General features: G+C 45.5%; 2 protein-coding genes across 2 annotated transcripts in view; one reads left to right on the top strand and one right to left on the bottom strand.

The window, feature by feature from the left end:
* pola1 (polymerase (DNA directed), alpha 1) overlaps positions 1–858 on the top strand; it is a 40,002-nt gene extending 39,144 nt beyond the window's left edge. Inside the window, exon 37 of the mRNA XM_076158343.1 lies at positions 1–858. This exon is cut by the window's left edge and continues 29 nt beyond it. Within this exon, the coding sequence (XP_076014458.1) occupies positions 1–108 (108 nt within the window). The 3' untranslated portion in view covers positions 109–858.
* A 5,348-nt stretch (positions 859–6,206) lies between these two features.
* Positions 6,207–11,630, bottom strand: arxa (aristaless related homeobox a). Its single transcript, XM_076158310.1, has 5 exons — positions 11,444–11,630; positions 10,474–11,038; positions 9,001–9,046; positions 7,202–7,533; positions 6,207–6,468 (listed from the first exon to the last, which is right to left on the bottom strand). The coding sequence occupies exons 1-5, from the start codon at positions 11,628–11,630 to the stop codon at positions 6,207–6,209; spliced, it is 1,392 nt and encodes a 463-aa protein (XP_076014425.1).
* Between the last annotated feature and the right edge of the window lie 9,278 nt (positions 11,631–20,908).

Here is a 20,908-nt window from a genome sequence, read left to right on the forward strand (position 1 = left end):
GAGGTGTACCGGCGGCTGAAGGAGGTGCCGGACAAAGCCTTGGCCACCAGCGGCTACTCCGAGGTCAATCTGGCCAAGCTCTTCCAGGCCTTCAAGTCCCTCAAGTAAAACAACACCATTTGTTCTTATTGGCGTAATTTCACCTTTGACCTCCTGACCTCCACATCAGTGTCTCTGTTTCTAATCGGACTCTAGTGAGGCTGAAGACCAGATTACCCCGACCTCTGTACATAAAGGGGTGGCTATTCTTTGTGTGTGTATGTATATATATATATATATGTTGTATATATATATATATGTGTGTGTGTGTGGAAGAAAGCTGCTGGCCAAATGTGAGTGTGAATGTGTGTCTACAAAATGACTTGTCCTCGGAGCAGCCAGTCTAGGCCAAGCCTGGTAATTAGTCAATGATAGGACCCCAGCTACTAAGACCGCTGGATGCCTGTAGCGATCGGACACTTGCTCTGATTGCCGCCATTCATCCCGTGCAAGCTTGCTTGCGGGTGTATGTGTATCAGAATGGAGGAGGAGGAGGAGGAGAGGGAGAGTGAGGAGGATGCGAGGGAGGACACGCGCCGCTCCCTCGTCCTTTTGTCTATGCATCGAACAGCTGATCTCCTTCTCCTCCACTGCCTCTGTTTAAGTGATGTCATTTCATCGCTTCCACTTGTCTTCCCGCCGCTCTCTCTCTCTCTCTCTCTCTCTCTCCCTCTCCCTCTCTCTCTCTCTCTCTCTCTCTGTGCAGATTGTGTTTTAATGGGTGTAATTTTCTATGTATCCGACTTCTATTGCTCAGGAGGGTTTGTGTAACGATTTTTGTAATGACTAGATTATTTCAGATTGGGTGTTTTGATATTGATGAGAACCTTTTTGATACTGAAACCTTAATAAAAAGTCAACTGGATAAGATGTTATGCCTGTGTGGTGTTATTTCATAGCGGCAGAGGTGAGCGAAATGAGCAAATGAATATGGATGTACAAATGAATGGAGAGAGCTGGATGTCCCCCGCGTTCCTTTTCTACGTTGGAATCAGAGCGTCGTCCTCCAGCCACCTCTTGTTGATTTGATTGTGTGTGTGTAGAATTGTTCAAAAAGTTATGGATCGATGTTGATGAAAGTTGATGGTCCAGTGCGGGCGACGGCGAGAGGAAATGAGGAGCAGGAGGGGAAAAAAAATCGATTCTGCTTACAAATCGCGAGACAAGCAAATCTTTGAATCGTCCTACTGATGAAAAATTGATGATTTAATTGTGGAGTTTGTGGATGAACCGGAACACTGGACTTTATAATGTAAACAACCAACTCCTTTCACTCGCTCTCTCTTCTGGTGACTGACTGATCTGTAACAATTCTTAAGTCTTTATTCAGTTTGTTTACCATTTCTCTGTAAAGTTAACTTTAAATGTATGCTGTTCTTGTTCCAATATCATTTTAGATTTAGGCCAAAAATAGCAAATAGCAAAGGTTTGCAGACATGACTTTTCCTCACTTACATTTTCTATGCAAGATTCCCATGTTAACATAAAAATAAGAATTGAGTGAAATAGCATATCAACACCTCAAAATAGCTTGGCAACTTTATTAGACGCAGGGAAATCAGGTCCTAATATCTGTGTGTTGGTCTGAAGTATATGCTTGCAAAGGGGGGAGTGTGTAGCAATGAATGGGACAGAAACACACAACAACCACTAATGTATTTATACCATTCAACACGACACATGCAAACAGTTTGGATGGATGGTCGATTCCGAAAAGTATCCTTCATTCCAGTCATTTCTTTTCTCTTTCCGCAGGTTACATGATCAGAGGAGCCAGAGTGGTGATTGCTTGTTCTGCCTTGGAGGAGGTATGCACTTAGATCTTCCCAGCTATTTGCCGGCGGTTAGAGCTCTGTGTAACTCCGATCCGTGGAGTGTTTCACCATTTTTCTCCAAGAATTCTCCTTTTGTGTTAATACAGAGGATGGTTTTTTTTTTTTTTTACTCCATCCTGCCGCTTGCATTTCCATAAACACTGCACGCTTTGCAAATCACTTGAAACCACTGTGACTCGTGAAGGCAACCCAAGTGGGGCTGAACACTTGATTCACCATGATTCACTATGCAATGGATAGAACATGCTGTGTGTGAGGGAGAGTATCTGGCATGCATTTATAGCCTGTTGCCCATAACTTTACATATTTATTAAATCATATCGGCTTCACTATACTCCTCCTCAGTGCCATTCCCTTGTTCCTGAGCCTGTTTCTGCTCTCTCCTCTCCTCCTATTCCTACTGCCAGGGCTTTGTGGTGCAGGTTTTTAAGTGAGGGCCCTATTTTGTCCCTCCCTAGTTTGAAGTAATCCCAGTCAAATGGAGTCCCTGCATTAATTCGACCCTGCTAAGCTAATAAGGTCGAACAAGTCTTTTTGTTGTGTCTCGTTAAGCTTTATTGCTTGTCGTTTTGACCAGCGACAGACAAGGTAGGCTTTGATGAGGGAATTAGCCCTCCATTCTGTCCCCGTTATTCATGGCGCGGCGGAACATGCAAGCAGCGGAGAGAGGGTGTCAAAAGGAGAGCCGGTCCTATTGCAAAGTGTCTCCCTTGTTGGAGCTGAAAGGGCGGTTATGAGACGATAAACCGCTTAATACACTGAGCTAATTGGATGAGAGCAAGAGAGACGGGGAATTAAGGGGCGAACCGAGAGGGGAGCGGAGTGCCTTGGCCCCGCTATTCAGGCCTTTCATCGGCCGGTCTCCGCCTGGAGGAGAGGGGCGGGGCAGGGGAGCGAGTGGGGGGGTGAGGCCGTTCATCAAAGCGCCCTTTATCTATATCTAAATCCATATATATATATATATATATATATATCGCACGCCTCTCTTGGGGGACTGAGTGAGGACTGTTCCGGCGGAGGCTCTGGAGTGATTGGGCCTATTCTCTCGGGGAAGGGTGCGTGGTGGGCAAAAACGAGGCCCGGGAAGAATCTAAATCACGGGAAATCAGTCCCAACAGCTGGGGGACGGGCGGTGGTGATGAAAATGGGCGCGACAGAGGGGAGAACATTTTTCCACGGACACCTGTAATAGGCCCACGGGGGACATTGTGATACAATCCAGCAAATCACTCTGATATTTCTCTTCCAGGCCGAAGATGATTGGACCTTGTAGCCATTCACCTTTTTATATATCAACATTCATTATAATGATCATTCATGCAATAAAGAGTCTCCAGGCCTAATCTGAAGCCCGGAGCCCGTCCAGTTCCACGCATATCCAACAAGTGTGACTTTATGAATCCCGAGCCATCAAAACCCGACACAGCATTTCAATTCTCTCGCCTTTTTGCGTCGCTAAGAAAGTTTAAAGCCTCAATCCCAGCGGGTCATCACGCCTCCCGGATGGCGGCCGGCATTCCCGAGATATTAGGGACAAATTGGTTTGCCATTCATTAGTTATGTTCACAATAAGATTACAACTCCCCCCCGGACAATCTCATCAAAGTCCTATAGGCACACAGCGAAGAACACACACGCTCCACCGGGTCTAAGTAAAAGAATTGGAGTTTAAAGACGGAGATCCGTCGATGGTGCTGCGGCCGCACAGGGGAAAATTGCTTTTATGATTTCTTATTTCTTTTGCATTACGCACCGAGAGCAGCTGTGTGACTTGGGTCTGCTCAGCGCGCGTGCGTGCGTATGTGTGTGTTTAGGAGAATCCCATATACGTCGAGGGATGAATGCATACAAATGTCAGCGCCTTTTCTCTCAATCAGCGTCTTGCCGGATCTAATTCCAGTAAATTGAGTGATTAACAGGTAGCAGGACCTGCAGACCTGCAAAACAAGGCCGGCGGATGAATGAGGAGAGAAGAGTGTCCCCCCCCCCCCCCCCCCCCCTCCCTCACACACATACACAAGCGGGACAATAAAAAAGGACTCAATTAATCCTTGGGGTAATTTCACGCGATTTGCTCCGGCACCATAGATGGGTCAAACAGAGCAGAATAACCATTGATTGCTGTAATAGTCCTGCATCAAGAAGTGAGATCCAATAGGGAGGGAGAGAAGGGGGCGATTTGGATGAATTAACTCTAGGTGTGTGTGTGTGTGTGTGTGTGTGTGTGTGTGTGTGTGTGTGTGTGTGTGTGTGTGTGTGTCTAGGAGGAGGAGGAGGAGGAGGGCGGCGAGCAGAGAAAGACTTTTGATGAAGTGGTTTGTTACTTCATTAATGACAAAGGAGACTCGCTTCCATCGACAAGGCATTACAGATGTTGAGACCAATTTAGGGCCTTTAAAAGATGTTAAAGGAAGTTGTGTGAGGGGCCCCCCTGCATAAAGTGGGCGATCTCATTGAGAACCCCTCGCCTTTGTCGCACGTTTCACATGTTGGGGGATTAAGCTCATGAATATATGGTCTGTATTTTGTCAACTTGGCTGAAGAGGCGAGACGCACGCAGCGAAACTGAATTATGTTTGTCACCGGGACTTTAATACATTTTCTCTTATTCAGCTGCAGTATTTTGTCTCCATCCTCACACACACAGCTCTTGTCCTCTCTGGAGGAAATTTTTTTGAACAAGAGGACAACATGTTGCTGAAGTTGGGCAACTATTTAATGGTTAAGCTTCCTGGAGATGAGATAATATTTGAGTAAAGGGTTGAGGAGTTAATGTGCAAGAACAGATGGTGGGTTTTCCAGAAATTTGCATTAAATTCTTGTTAAAAAAAATCAATGAAGTCAATTTGATTTTAAATGGAACGCACAATAATAAAATGTAAATTAAATGAATAATATTAAATGATCAGTTTTTGCAAATGAACTCTTAAATTTTTATTATAATTAAAAAACAAAAAAATATCTGAATTGTTTCAATGCAAGACAGCAAACACAATTTCTTCATAACACCTTTTATTAATAGTTCTATAATATTCTATTTCACATTGTTTATTTTCCTGGTTTAGGTCTATGTCAGTCCTAAAGGAATTTGAAATAATAAACCATAACTCATTTTAACAGTGTAATTTATTCAAATTAGCATTATTAAACCAGGAAACCTACAATCACTTAATAAGAAAAACAAACTGTCCTTCACTGGTTCCTTGGGGGAAAAATGTTTGACATAAATAATTATCTAAAAACCTAATGATTCATAAACACAGGTGAAATTCTACACAGGGCGACATTCATTAAACACTACACCAAGTGCAAATTATCAAAACACGGCCTCCTGAAATATACACGACCTTGTTTTGAAAATCATCCTTTTTTGTCTTTTTGTATTTGTTTTACACATATTTACACTTTTCTCTCACACACTCAGGTCGTTAGAGACACAAATCTCACACTTTGCTTTGCATGTCCCGCAGTCAATCTCAGCTCATGTACCTCTACTGTGATAGGGGAGGAGAGGGAAATCGGTACTTTGTTGTTCGGGAGTTGGGAATTTTGGATCGAGGAAAAACAAGGTTGGATAACTCGGATTTTGGCTGTGACGGCACAAATGGTGGAACTGAGTGTGACTGGAGGACAGGCCAGAAGTGGAGAGGAGTCAGGCTTGCACATGCAGGCGGCTATGGAAGGTCTATGGACAGTTTTCCTTTGGTTTGGGTGGGGTGTGTTTGTGTGGGGACCTCATTCAACTCGCCTTTAGAAACAAACTGTCTCTGTCTGCATAGATGCATACAGATTATGTAGTGTTATGTCGAGCACACTGCATTGTCTTGTATTGTGAAGTTGCAGCAGAATCCTTTCCTCCCCTGCGGTTGTTCACCTCTTGTTTCTGTGTGTGTGTATGCGTATTTTTGCTGCGTGTACTCCTGTGACACACCGTTTCATCTTATCTTAAAATTGTGGTGATTGTGTTTCTTTAGCAACAGCGATGAGATCAGTGGACCCTGAATATGTGTGTGTATGTATGTAGGGGCGTCTCTGTTTTCAGTTTGAAACAATGAAAAACAGCAGTAATTACCTGACTCTGACACTCTGTACACACTGACACAAACACACAAACACTTTAGTTAGCAAGTCTCTTTTGAATTTGGTCGTGCTATTTTGTTGGGGAAACATGAGGTATTAGGGATGGTAAGGAAGGGGTTGTTGGGATGAGCCGACTTCTACGGCCTCCAGAGGTATGAATGTGGGGGGGGGGGGGGGTCATGGAATGGGACATAAGCCCAGGAGAGGAGGCCTAGCTTTGGGGTGTGGGGTGTGGGGGGGGGGGTTGAGTGTTCAGCACACCTCCTTCCCTGGGGCTCCGGTGGGCAGGATGTTAAGCTGGGTGAGCTGAGCTGAGTGTTCCTTGGCCTTGAGGCGCAGCGCGGCGATGCTGGAGGCCCTTCGGTCTGCCGCCATCGCCGAGGTGGTGGAGGTGGAGGAAGGGTCTGGGAGGACTGGGCCCGCGTGGGAGGGGTTCTCCACAGGAGGGGCCGGCTGACGGAGAAGAGCTGCAGCAGTGGAAGCACTGGTCAGAGGACCCATACTGGAGAAGAGCCTGAGAGAGAGAGAGGGAGAGGGAGAGAGAGAGCATGGTTAAATGATGGAAATGATGCTACACTCGTGGGTGATATTTGCATTAGAATTCAGGTTTACCATGTCAAATCCTGTTGCTTAAATATAAAACAGTCGGTTGACCTTCTGACTCACTGAGCTGAAAAAAGGAGGAAAAAGGGGTGTAATGGTCCCTCAGACGTGTTAGATAATAAACATAACATCCTCAGTGTTCCCACATTCTTTGGCCTTGACTGTAACTTAAGCACAGCCATGTTATTTGGATAAAAAGTCCGATGCAGAGAGGTATTTATAGAAAAGAGGAAAGTAAATGAGATGCTAATTGGGGCATATGGAGTGTGGGGTGTCACCCTCCTCACAGCTTGTTTCACTAGATCACACTTTCCCTTAATTTATTACACTAAAAGGCATTTGACAGACTAATTATACTTGACTTTGAATGGTTAAAATATAATACATTTGTAATCAGTCGCCAAGGTAAACAGTGATGCCGTGTAACCACCAGTCATTAGTGTTGTATTGTGTGTTGGTATTGCTATTTTAAACTGTAACTACAGTTCACTTCCCTGCACGACTACACAACTGTAACCATGCAATTACTTGATCTAAAATACAGAGGATGCATGTGATAGGCTTTAGATAGCAGTAGATTTGTTAGTAACATGGTATCATGATGTTAATAAGGTTCTCATGGAGGTCTTAGGGTGTCAGCTCACCTGCCAAAAGTGGGTCCAATGAAGGCAGGGTGGCGAAACATGGCAGCAGTGCCCAGGAAGGTGCCCAGGCCAAGTGGAGTGGCCAGGGGCGGGCCTGAGCCGTTGTGGGTCGGCGGGGCCAAGCCCGGGAAAGCGGCGGCAGCGGCGGCAGCAGCTGTCCAGGCCGATTCCAGGGCCGGGTGAGGGTGCGGGGGGAAGGGCCCTCCTTCCAGGTAGTGGCTGAGAGGGTGACCCGCCGCCAACTGACCAGGGAATGGCAGGCCCGATGGGTGGGCCTGCACCCCGGCCTTCTCACGCTTCCTCCACTTTGCCCTGCGGTTCTGGAACCAAACCTGAGGGAGAAAACGGATATGGATGAGGTGAGACAGGAGATCAGACAAGCATATCTTGTTTTTTAAGAATATAATTAGAGTGATGCAAACAAGTGTAAGAATAAATCAAAATACAGGAGGGGGGAGTTTTTAATACTTTACATAATTAAAACTATGACTTTTTAGTAATGTTTCATTGTAATTATCTGAAATGTTGTGTCAGTGTCTAATAGTTGTGTAGTTCAGGTTGTGGCCAATAGGCGGAAAGTCAACGTTAATTACATGCAAGCAGCTCACGGTCCCTTAAGTCTCCGTTCTGTCTAATTAAACCGGGTCCCTGTCGACAGGCTTCAGGGTGGGGGAGAGATAATTAAGAGCGGTGTTAACAAAAGATGGAGAAAATAATCGCTGAACTGGCTCCAATAACAAATAATGCGCTTTAAATGAAATTCTTCGGAGATGTAGAACAAAGTGCAAGAGCGTATTTAACTTTCCCACGCATCCACCGGAGCCCAGTTTGCTCTGCAGAAACACGGAGCTCTCTCAATGAGCAAAATGTCAACACGAGCAAAGTGATTGAACGAGGGAGCTTGAGCGACAGGGACTAGGCTACACACACACACACACACACACATTATTCCCAGAGGGCTGTTTAGCATTACACAGCCCCTCGGGAATTTATGAGTTTTTATCACCTCCTGATGGCGCCCGTTAAGTGATTTGTTCACCTACGTTCCCTAAAGAGACATCTGTTGTTTTACCGAGGGGGCCATAACCCCGCCGTGTTTGAACTGTCTCTCTGGTTATGAGCCCGGGGTTTCGACATGCTAGCCACGCTTTCAGAGGAGGAGAAGAGGAGGGGAGGGGGGCGCAAACACCTTTAATGGTCTCTCATTCGCTCCTAAGTGCAAAGCATCGGATCAATGCGGGTCTATTGCAATCACATAATGGGAAATCAAACAGCATTATCCCTCCCCTCTCCCCCTCTATCTCCCTCCCTCCCTCTCTTTCTCTCTCACACACACACATCTCTTACTCACGCACACATGCACACGCAATCCACCCATCGCCAATCCCCGAGGACGCGGACGCTGTTTGCTCCTGCACTCAGTGAGGCTTTTTTATGAATCGTCCGCTTTAATTGCCACTAAAATGTTCTCTCTCTCTCTCCCCCCCTCCATTTTTCGCGTGTAATAACATTCAATAACAGGAAGCGCTGTACCCATGCAGCGCACGCGGGGACCATTTAACACATTTTTTACCGTAATAAATTACCACCTCAAATTGGCCCCGGAGCGGATCGATCCCCTAATCAGTGACGCATATCGGCCTTTTTACCATCCATCAAAGTGTTAACAGGGTGACATTTTATAGGCGACATAAAACATTAGAGTAGGAAGCTTTTTTCCCTCCTCCATTTTCGTTCTGTTTGATTTAGAGTCTTCTCCCCAAATGCAGATGGAAGGCAAACAAGGCAGGGCCACTTACTTGAACGCGGGCCTCGGTGAGATCCAGGCGCATTGCGAGCTCTTCTCTGAGGAAGAGAAAGAGAGAGAGGGGGGGGAAAGGAAGAATAGGGAGAGGAAGAAGAGAGAGGGAGAAAGACTTCAAGGTTACAGGCCAGCGTTCGGAAGCACCGCAGAATTGCTGTTTTGTCCCCTCAGTTGTTCCCTGTCAACAATAGACGACCAAAATAGGCTGGATTCTCGCTCTCCCTCCCCTGGTATGAACGGCAGAAAGACGCCATATAGCCATATTCCCTATTTTCCCTGTCATGGATGGGCAAAGAAATAGGCCTAGTTATTGTTAGATATCCCTTAGCCCGGGCCTGTCACTGTAACAACATAATGGCTGAAATAATGACATCTAAACCAGCCTGCCACAAAGCAATTGACGTCGCCTTCAGCAGCGAGTTGGGCTCGCGGTGCAAATTGGAACCCTACAAGTCCCCTTAAAGTAAATCGATTGCGAATTGTGAATAATGCGAAAGAGGGGAAAACCGAAGATATTGCAGCACTGTGGAAGTCTTTATTTCCAACTATCAAAGAGGATATTTTGTATTTTACACATAATCCAAATCAATTATTATGTGCTATTATTGCGCAATACAGTGCCATAAACATATGAACATGTGGCTTTATTAAAAAAGAATACTACAGGCTCATGTTTGTGGTTTATCTTTATCTGATGTGTTTTAGGAAGAATAACCTTCACATGGTGGCGTTGCAGTTGCGTGCGTGTGCGCGTACAGTACGCGTGTATATGTGAATGTGTGTGTGCATACTTTGTGCCCTTGAGCTTGAGCTTTTTTGGCTGACGTGTGTGTAAGGCGAGCTGCGGCGGTTAATTGTTTCTCCTGGAATAACACCGCGGTCCTGTGTAAGAACAGGAGCGGATGCATGTAACATGGACGCGCCTGCGGTCTCGCCACTTAGGCCCATTGTGCTCACTTATGCCCGGCACGGGGGTCGCTGCTGGGGCGCCTTTATCAGGTACGAACGCCACAGTGTGCCGTTACACATGTAACGGTTTAGTGGGACTTTTTTGGGGCGAATTTTACGAGTGAGTGTTTTAGCATTAAGTGTTAAGTGTTTAGCGGGAGTGTTTATTTAACGATAAATGTAGTTAGTTATATACCCCTCGATGCATAGAATTGTTAGGGTTGGATTTTGTTTCTTATGATATAACAATATCTGCCTGATGTTAATAAAATAAACTATAATTTATCTTTTATTCATTTCATACATTATCAATAGTTGAGGTTGTTGTATTTGAATTAAATTAAATTCAAATTAAACGCCAAATTAATATTATTATTTTCGCTTTTAATTTTATAAACATATTTACCATGACATTTAATATGAACTGCAGTCTTTGTAATACCAACTGAATTGATTTTTAGCGGAAGGATATATTTAAATCGACATTTTCCACAGTTATAATAATTCATTTGGTTCCCACCTGGTGAACACGTCGGGGTAGTGTGTTTTCTGGAAAGCTCTCTCCAGCTCCTCCAGCTGGTAACTGGTGAAGGTAGTCCTGTATCTTCTCTGCTTTCGCTTCAGCATACCCTCCTCCGAGTCACTGCCCGCCGACAGACACACGCTGTCCTCCCCGTCCCTCACGTCCCCATCCCCAGCGTTCAAGCTCTCCCTCTCCTCGTCCTTCGGCGACAGCGCGGCCGCGTCCCCGCAGCTCCCCTCCTCTTTCCCCGCGTCCTCCTCGAACTTCAACGGGCCGAGCTCCACCAGCCCCATGCTACTGTCCTCCGAGCCTTCCCCGGGGCTCCGGTCGCCTTCTCCCCGGCCCAGAGACGCGTTCTCCCGGTAGGACTTGCTGCGGCTGATGCTCACCTGCGGCGCCTGGCTGATTTTGAGGCTCTCACAGGTTTGGTCGAGGAGGAGCCGCTCTCTCTCCTGCTTCTCCCCGTGGTCGTGCAGATATTTCCCCCCGGCCCCGTACAGCCGGCGGAGTTTGGGTGGCAGGTGCATGTCGGTATCGTGAGACAGGGGGTCTTTCGTTGGCCCTGGGTAGGAAACGTGCCAGAAAAACGTCAAAATAATAGCTACCAAAGATAAGACAAGAGCAACTAATGTCCTTTAAATAAAGTTGAACACGATGGCAGGCAGAGACTTTGCATATTTAGGGCCTCCAGGCTTCCGTCCAGCTTTTTGTCAAGGTAACACATTGGCCAGATCTCGACGCCAAAACAAGCGAGATGAATCACTTTCAAACGGACTCCTTGGAGACTGAGATGAAAGGAGACTCCCCTCACATTTACCGGGCTGCGGGGTGGTAACACACATCGCCACATCCAAAGACACACCAGCTGCTGCACTTTCTAATTCATTGGCTATTTATTATCTTACTTCATCAGGGCCATCGGCTCTAAATCCAGCTCAGCTCGTGGGGTGGGTGAGGTCAAACTTACCTTCAGCCTTGTCGAGCTCGCCTCTGCCGGGCAGACCCGTCAAACTTTGCGTCCCGATCAGTCTGACCTTACAGGGGCTGCGGCGGCCCAGAATGCTGTCTATGCAGTAAGAGGAGAGCAGCGTCGGGGATTTACTGCTCTTCCGCTCGCCCCGGTCGTGGATGTCGTCCTCGAACTGACCGCTCATGTCGACGGCGCTGGGTTCGTCTCGTCTCGGCCGGGAAGGGAGCGATGGTAACGGAGGTCGGACTGTCTTAATCTCTCTCCCACTCTCTCTCCCTCTCCTCGGGTCCGTTGCTCTCGTCTCCTTGGCTTTCAGGCCGTTGTGTTTGACACACACGCACACACACACACACACGCTCTCCCTCCCTCTCTCTCCCTCCCCCGCTCTCTCTCTCCGTGTCACACAATCACCAAACTAATGACAGACAGCGGTGGATTTGGCCGCCTTTGCGCTGCGCTCCGCTCTGCCAGGCGCTTCTCTCAGCTCTGAGCGCACTACAGCGTCTATGCGTGGAGGATGGAACGGCGCGCCTGATTGGCTCGTAGGTGTGTGTGTGTTGGGAGAGAAGGAGCGGAGCCGCTTTATATATTTTACCTTAAAGTTAATTTGAAGGGGAAAGATACCAAAACTCGACATGGAGTCTGTTTTCCTTCGAGGATTGAACTCAGTTGCTGGATCTTAAATGAGTTTTCTTCACACTATTCTACAGATTTACAGTCATATTGTCTAAACTTCAAATTGCAATGGGAGGGGACGACCATATATTCAATTTTACTTATTTCATTATTTACATGATTATAGATGATAAACCAGAGTTGAATAAGAGAGTTGAATTTGTTGTAATTCCGCTACTTCAACAATTAATCTTTGCTGCACCATAATAATAACAAGAATAATTTGTTGTTTCTAGAATTAAAAATAATAAGAATAAACTAAGGATTATGATTTTCCTGCCTTTTTGGTGATTGATTCACATATGCAACATGAGCTGCACCTTATTTATAGGCCAGAACACAACATTGTTTGAATCCCCATACTTTAAGGAAGAATTTGGCCCGGGGTTCAATGGCGGAAGTGGCATCAATACTTGCATCATCATTTTTCCAAACAAGTGAACAAAATAATAGAAATATTTTATAAATGAAAATTAAAAGAAATTGTAAAAGGAGCTACATAAAGATACAATATTTATACAATTCTTTAATATATAGAAAGATATATATATATATGGTTTCTGTTGTGTATATATATCTATAATTGCTTGGTCTCTGCTTGAGTTGTAGATTGACTTATAAAAGTGATGGTGGCTCAGGGGTGATGAGACGCAGCTGAGGGAGCCGGGGTACCTCGCAGGGACTCCTCAGTGGAGTGTGTGTATGTGTGTGTGTGGGGGGGGGGGGGGAGATGGAGAGATGGATCGAGAATGTAATTTTGAATGAAAGTCTATTTAACCTGCTGCGAATGGCGTGACCCCTATCCTCGCCCCAGAGCCCATCACTGTTAAAAAGATCATTTTCAGAATTCAATCCAAAAACTTCAGCAAGCTGCAATTTACTCTCTCCTTCTGTCTCGCTTCCCCTCCGTTATGTATCTGCCCGGGTATAAAGCAGAGCAGAGCAGCAAACGAAAAATAACAATAACATACTGTATATATGTCCGGAAAACATCGGCATTGTTTGTTTTTTCTTCTTTTTTTAAGTAACGGTTTTTACGAGCCTTTCTTTCTTTGTAATTGCTATAAAGCTGCGTTAAGTTAGAATAAATTATATGTTCCTTATATGAAATTAAGTTAATTTACTAAACATTTCTATTTAATCTTACAGAAATATCTCCAATGTCCAAGTTATACCAACATAAATAGTACTTATCTTAAAACATTCTTAAATTTAAATGATTTTCCTGCAGTTCCTTAGTTTATATAACACACGTCACTGCTGGCTGAGACGTTTAATGCTAGAAAATGTTTTTCCCTGCTTCTGGATTTATAATAATGCAGCATCTGTGCGATAATACAAAGTAACGCGAAGCTGCAGTGTCACAAACTTCCGAGCTTGTTTATTTGCAGGCAAATCAACGTAATGAGAGTAATAACAATATAAAATGTTGTGCCTTTTTCTGCGCGGTCACAAACAGACGCGCGTAATACAGACGGGTATTTAGAGTCGCTCTGTAATTTGGGGGCCACAATTTGATTCATTTATCCGCACACTGTTATTAACCCTGTGGAAAAAGAGATGTCAGCCGCCATTTCAGCCAGCAGGACATCCGCGCTTTGTTTAAATGCACTAATTACGCGCATACATTAGAGAGGGACGGAATAGCCTGAGTGCATTTTTCACATTTCCAATTTTCCATCTATTTGACGTGCAGGTGAAGCGATGACACAAGAGGCGCATTCATCCTCTGTATGTTCCCACACCAGCCTGGATCTTCATCATATCTGAGGCAAACATCAGGTTCCACTTATCTGCTCCTTTAAACGCTCCAAAGCTGCGACACATGTTAGACCTTATAGAGATCTCCCAACTGGAACGAACTGGAACTAGAACTTTGCTCTTTTTGGCCTTCACTTGGTCCTGGATCCTCTTAGTTCCTTGATGGCTTTTATTGGGAACATTTTGCTGTGGGTTGTGTGTGTGTGTGTGTGTGTGTGTGTGTGTGTGTGTGTGTCTACTCTCTGTCCCTGTCTCCTCCAGTGAAGCCCATAGGAGTGATGCTGATGAAGTCCATCCTATAGACTAGCAGTCCCCCCTCCCTTTCCTTTTCTGCCATTCAACTGGCGCCATCTACTGGACGACATGGCCAGTGACATGGCAACAGGTAACGCCACGTTACAATGTAAAGTAACTAGTCTGACAAAGGTCACCGATATCATCCTCATGTACAGATGTGACGAATTAAGACATCTATTGTATTATATTGTATTCTATTGTATTCTATAGTGTGATTAAGGTTTGAGTGGTGCGATCTTAGTGCAGGTGTGAGTGTTGAGTCTCGGGCTTCGTGGCCTCTCAAGGTGACGGTGACTCTTCCTCCACCCCTCCATCCTTCCATCCCTCCCTCCATCCCACCGTATACGCTGTGTGACATAATTGGACGCTTGCTCTGCTTAATAGGCCGAGCAGGAAAGGGAAGGAGAGAGATGGAGAGAGAGAGAGAAGGAGCGGGGAGGGAGGGAGGGAGAGGAGGGGGGGGGCTTTTAAGGCGCGCGTAAGCAAAGTTAATTAGCGGTTATTAACAGCCCGCATAATGAGAGCGAGAGGGAGTCAATTTAATGACTTTGTTAGCGCGAGTTCAGAGCGACAGGCGATGATCGGAACAACAAAGGCAATCGCGTGTGCAGCCATCATCCGTAATTTCCAGCGGTAATGCGGTCTGATCAGAAACAAAGGGTTCTAATTTCGTTCAACTGACTCAATAATTTGTCCTTATGTAAGGAAAATAATTAATGACTTAATGCTTCAACCAGAGAAGCTTTCTTTAAGGGGGGGGTGAGAGGTGGGAGGGTTTCGGGGGCCCTCGTTTCTCCGGCAGAAGGTCGTGAGGAAAGCAATTTTCCAAGCCTGTAATTATTTACATCATGGATTTTCAAACGCGGACGTGCGAGGGTCTTGTTTCGGAGAGGAGGGGACAACTTTATATGTCTCCAAATCCGTCACACCACAAACAAATGGCGTTAGTTACTCCACAACAAACGCGCCACTCGCCGTATACCTCTGATTTAATATGACACCATTATAACCTCCCTGCGTCACACGCACGCACGCGCACGCACACGCACACGCACACCTGGAAACACCTGGAAACACCTGTACTGGATGGTTCTGTGTTCGGTGCCCCGTCAGTGATGTCATTGATCAGTCAGATAAGATGAGTTGTTGTTGTTTGCAGGGAGGTTTTGTTGTTGTTGTTATGCGTTTGGCTGTAGCTGAATTGATGGCCCTCATGTTCCCCCAGACTGCACCGGGGTTTGTGGCTGTTATATGCTGCACTGCAAAATTATCCGGGACGCGTGCGTATTTACGCATGATTCCACCATTCCACAGATGGGTTGAGTCGGAGGAAAGATGTGAGCGCTATTATCGATCTGGGGAACATGAGCCGCCTGTGGGCCACTCGTGGATTCATTGCAGGTGTATAGGTCACCGAGAGGAGAGCGGCAATCCCGCGGCCCCCATTGTCTCCACTGATTACTGCTTTGATCACATGAATCAAGAGCCTCAGACACTCATACGACGACCGGCGAGAGAGATCGTCGTCGTCGGTATCATCACTATCATCACCATCATCATAGTCGTCGTTGACCATACAAGCCGAGGGTGCGTTGTGTTTTCACAGCCGCGTTGCCCTTTTATTGATTGCGTGCCATAATTGTAATTCAATTGCGCGAGTGTCAAAAATTCCGCAAGAATCATCCGAGTAATGAGATAATCAAAGTAATATATGCAAATCAGTTATGTTGCCAGCTTATCAAAATCGGAGTGCCCCCCTCGAGTCTGAAGAAGTCCATTTATTCAGTTAGTGGCAATACCTTGCGCAAATGGCGCGATGCAAATGACAGTTGATTAGACTAAATTAAGAAGCTCGTTTCTCCCTGACCTTGTCTGAGTTTTATGCAAATTCCCTTTTCTCAATTTAATGTCATAAAATGCATTTACACCTTGGCCTTTATTAATCTGAATAATATTTTCACAAGAGGAATGTTGCCCAACCTCAAATATACAATAAGTGATGAGTGGCAGGCGGCAATTCTGTCTGTCTGTCTGTCTGCCCACCTGTCTGTCTCTCTGCCTCTGCTCAACATCTCAGTGTATCTTGACCCTGGTTGCAACCCCCACAGGGACAGAAAGTGTGCAGTTATAACTTCCTTGCTGTGGGGGAGTGTGTCTTGAAGATAGACTAGGTGAGTGTGTGTCTCTGCGTGTCTGTGCCTGTGTGTGTTTACACGATTATGTGTAGCCATGTGTGTACCATAACATATTGTCTAGGGGACAGAGAGAGAGAGTGCAGTTGAGACTTCCTCTCTGTGGGGTGTGTGGGGCCTGTAGATGGGAAAGGAATAAATCCAATATAGATTGCAGGGCTGCGCTGCCTCCCGCTGGGGACCCTCAGACTTGCAGGCCAGGATCGAAGTGCTTTTCTCCCCCTAAATTGGCCCAAGAGGCCACAGGAGCGGCCAAGCTACACCCCCAACACTGGGGCTGCCTTTGACCTAATGATGGTGCTGAGGACACACACACACAAACACAAACACTCACACGGACATACAGCAACAGAGATGTGTGCGCACCTGTACCATAACACAATCCCTGGCTATGGATTGATATAACATCAGTCACACTTGCGTGATCAGTCAAACACAGTTGGACAAGAAAACCCACCCTCAGCGTCCTGTGCTGTTGAACACACCCATCCCGTGTCCAAAGCCCATTCACCTCAAGTTTCCCTCTTCAAATCCCCAGCCACCCCTCAAAATCCCTAAACTGCACATTTACAGGCGTCCTGGCTAACTGTCTTGTCACTCTAGTGGGAGGGGAGGAGGGGGATAGTATAACTGCATGGCAAAAAGTGTCTGGACCGATGCACAATCCTGCCCCGGTGTTTTCTCCACAAGGAAAACACCACCAGCCCCTCAGTGCCATTACATTTCCTGCCAAAACAGCGACTGGCCTTTTGGTTCTGTCCAGGGAGCTAATTCTATTTGTGATGAGGTGTCTGATATGACGACAGCAGCCAAGCCAGTACACAGTGAGGACATCTGGGACTCATTACATCTTACAGGGATAACTGTGCTGTGAATGTAACACAGATGCACACAACGCACATTCCTGATCAGCTCCTGGTATCTATACAGCACGTCTAGCTCACGTGGCTCTGCTGTACCATGTCACCATACCTTCTCTCTCCTTCTGTCTTTGTCTTCTCTGCTATTTTCCACTTTGCCTTTTCTCCCTTCCGTCTTCATCACGCCCCTCTTGTCTCTTGAGGCTGATACACCTTTCACCTTGTTGTGTTCAAGCCTCCACTTCTGTCCCCGCTGAAATGCATTACGTTGTTTTCCTCGCCGTCGATTGCGACTGTTTTTATCTTTCCTCTGAGCTTTCTTTCACATCTCTTCCACGGCTGAACACAGGAGAACAACAAACTTGTTTCATTTGGGAAGATGATGATGATGCTGATTAGCGCTCAAGTCACGTGTATACGTTCCGCCATAATTCAGTGTGTATACAGAAAGGCGGAGAGAAATGCATACTAAATAGCTTGATGGTGAGGACTAACACATAGGCCACAAAGAGATACACAACAAAATCCTTTGACATCAATAATTGGTAAATCCTCTGATTAACTTGTAAGAATTGTCCTTAGAGTGCTTAAGTAATTGTGTTTGTGTGTGTGTCCCTTTTTATTGCATGCACCCCCCTCTCTTTAAAGCACATCTTTATAACCAAGCAATTCCAAAGCAATTTTCTCTGTGGGAGGAGAGTGTAATTTTCTATTCTGTGACACTGTGATGTGTAAGAAACTGGGAGCCGGTGCTAAAAGGCGTCTGCAGCGTGTGTCTTAGTGTGGGAGTGAACCACTTTAATGGCCAACGCAGGGCGGGCGGGCGGCGGTGGCGGTGAGCGGGTGCGTGTCAGGAAGGCCATCATTTAATGACTCCCAAATTGTGCCCTCCTCGTTAGAGCTATCGTCCTGGAAACGCGACGCTGTGAACCGGGAGAGCGCCACACGCCGCAACACTCTTTTATCTTCATATTAAACCATTTGCATAACATTACCACAATAGAGGGGATTCGGGGAGATACTCAGCCTGGTGATGGAGAGAGACACAGAGGAGAGTAGGCACAGGAGACACAGAGGAGGGTATACTGCATGTCCTTGCAAATCTAATCAGCGTTAAATGGACCTGTCAGTAACGTGTGTGTGAGTGTGTGTGTGTGAGCAGAAGCGGGTGGTGCACATCGGGAGTCATTTAACGTTTAACTGCAGTGGCGTGTAACAGGTCTGTAATGACAAAATACATGAATCCGAGCTCTTCCTTGTTAGGTGTGACATCCAAACACAGCAGTTAAGCAGCACTGATACAGTCGGCGCTCTCATGTCCTTCAACCAGAGTCAAAGTAAAGTTTCCATGTTTATTTCTTTATATGCTCCGAGCTCCTAGCAGCCGGTGAAGACAGCTAGTAATCACATTTTAGTATATATAGCTGACAGGCCTTGCAGTGATTGTGATGTGAGTGTGTGTGTGTGTGTGTGTGTGTGTGTGTGTGTGTGTGTGTGTGTGTGTGTGTGTGTGTGTGTGTGTGAAAGGCCCCCCAATGCCCCTGATGTTGCTACTGATCCAATGAATCACATCAAAACTGCAATTAAGCATCATAATATAAGTGAGCATATATAAATAAACCACTGAAGCCTACTGGAAAAGTCATGAACTATCCAGCCATACATTTATTGGTCATTTTGGTAATAAATCAATATTTGAATTTGGATATTCTTGATGGGACTTTCATTGTTGTCTTATGTGAAGACTGATCCTTTACAATTCATCTTATTGAAGTAAAGTGCTTCATGTTCCCCCCCGAAACACCAGAAACGGGTTCCGTTGTGTTCTATGGACAAAGGTCAGGGGTACAAAGTAGCGACGGTAAACATGGTGAAATAGCACAAATTGAGTGTGTAGAGATCAATTGAGGAAGGCTAAATGATGTCACCACAAAACAAGATTGGTGTTTGTGTGTGTGTGTGTGTGTGTGTGTGTGTGTGTGTGTGTGCGTGTGTGTGTAATTGCTTGTTTATGCATATATATGGGGACAGATTGTGACAGGTGAGTGTAAGAACACCGTTTACCATCAAGCCATTGAGTCCAGCAGGCATCTAATAACAAAGCATTTATGTTCCCACTTACGCATGCATAGATAGAGCTGCCTGTAGGCAATAGTCTCCACTCCGCCATCTCCAGCTATTTCAGCCTCCCTCCGAACACACAGGCCCCCATCCGGATTGGACCCAAATACTCTAGAATTCCATCATCAAACTCGGGGATGAAATTAAAATTGCTTATTTTCTTTCTCCATACAAGGAGCAGATCAATTTCCGGAGACCGGGGACGTGATATTTTCCTGCCATTGGGCTTTCTTGTCTCTGGCACAGCACCCTGACTGCCTTGCCAGCGGGGGGCCCCGGGCCTGCCTGCACGCCTCGCCGGAGAACAGTTACTTCTGCCATGGCGAGTTTATTTGCACCTCGCTATGAGAATTGCCATCATTTACCCTTCGACAACACCTCCCAAAAAGAATCGAAATAGAGGAGAGGGGAAGCCGAGCAGGGATGAGAGAGGCGAAATTGATTCTTTTTGATACATGCAGCATGAGGGACATTAGGTTGCCCCACTTTGACTTTGTCTATTTCCCCAAAATGAACTGAATAAATTGAGTAAGGTAATGTTGCTGCAGCCCTCTGGATGCTTTGCTGCTGTTCATATCAGAAAAAGGTAAATTGCTCAGTGCAGCGTTCAGAGCGCACGCAGTGAATAATGTAGGTAAATTAATTATGCAGCTGTACATGAATGATAACTCACTTTCAAATAACCCAGTATGTGTTAAGCGTCACAAAATTAAGCACAACTTGATGAACTGTCAGAGCATTAAGTCTGGGATGATTTCACTAGCTACATATTTGAAATGTGACACAAAGCTCCAGACAGATTGACAGGGAAGGAACTAAATGTATAACACAAAAATAATACACCTGTTACCCAAATTCAGAACAAAACAAAGCTTGTATCATCTCCTAAACGCTCTCAAACTCGACTCAAGTCTTTGATTATCATGATCCAAATACAAACTGAGGACATTTTGAATAGTCTTCTGTTTATTCTTGGCACATAATTCAACATTATAGGTGTTTTTAATGAGACAACCTGTCTCAGTGTGTGTTTAGACTGAATGGATCAACACATAAACCCTCAGAATGAACTAAACGTGCAGATTTCCTCTCAGTCATGATCAAATCTGGCATCATGGCTTTGACATATTGACATGTTTTGCAGGATGTGCAGGTCAGCATTATTTGCAAAGGAGATTTCACTATGTAACCATGATGAAGGGTCACTATCATGGCTTCATAGTGTCTGTTCCACTCTTATATTCTCCATATGTGATCTCATATAGCTGCACCTGGTTGCACTTCTACATTTAATATTGTTTCTGTCTGTTGTAGATTATTGTGATTTCTTTTACACGTTTCTTACTCGTGGTGACATCATTATAAAGTTATATGTTTGCATCCCTTTACTGACATTTTGGGGATGCTGCAGTGTGATGTGTTTATCTGTGTAACCGGCCTATTTGTGATCTCGTTCTTTGCGTGGAAAAACTCCCATACATATGTTTTGTGTTTGTTTTGGCAGTGATGCGCTGTTACGTCACGGACCCCTGTCCTTAATTAAACCCAGACTGACT

This window comes from Genypterus blacodes, unplaced genomic scaffold (genome assembly GCF_046128005.1).
Source record: "Genypterus blacodes isolate CSIRO-AG114 ecotype Tasmania unplaced genomic scaffold, CSIRO-AGI_Gbla_v1 ptg000076l_1, whole genome shotgun sequence".
NCBI classification, from domain to species: Eukaryota; Metazoa; Chordata; class Actinopteri; order Ophidiiformes; family Ophidiidae; genus Genypterus; species Genypterus blacodes.

What these genes read in the sequence shown, in the direction of transcription:
- arxa (XM_076158310.1), bottom strand. Translation starts at nt 11,630, where the DNA reads ATGAGCGGTCAGTTCGAGGACGACATCCACGACCGGGGCGAGCGGAAG. An exon ending in CGAGCTCGACAAGGCTGAAG is followed by an intron (nt 11,039 to 11,443) that starts GTAAGTTTGACC and finishes TTTCCTACCCAG; the next exon opens with GGCCAACGAAAGACCCCCTG. An exon ending in TCACCGAGGCCCGCGTTCAA is followed by an intron (nt 7,534 to 9,000) that starts GTAAGTGGCCCT and finishes TTTCTCCCTCAG; the next exon opens with GTTTGGTTCCAGAACCGCAG.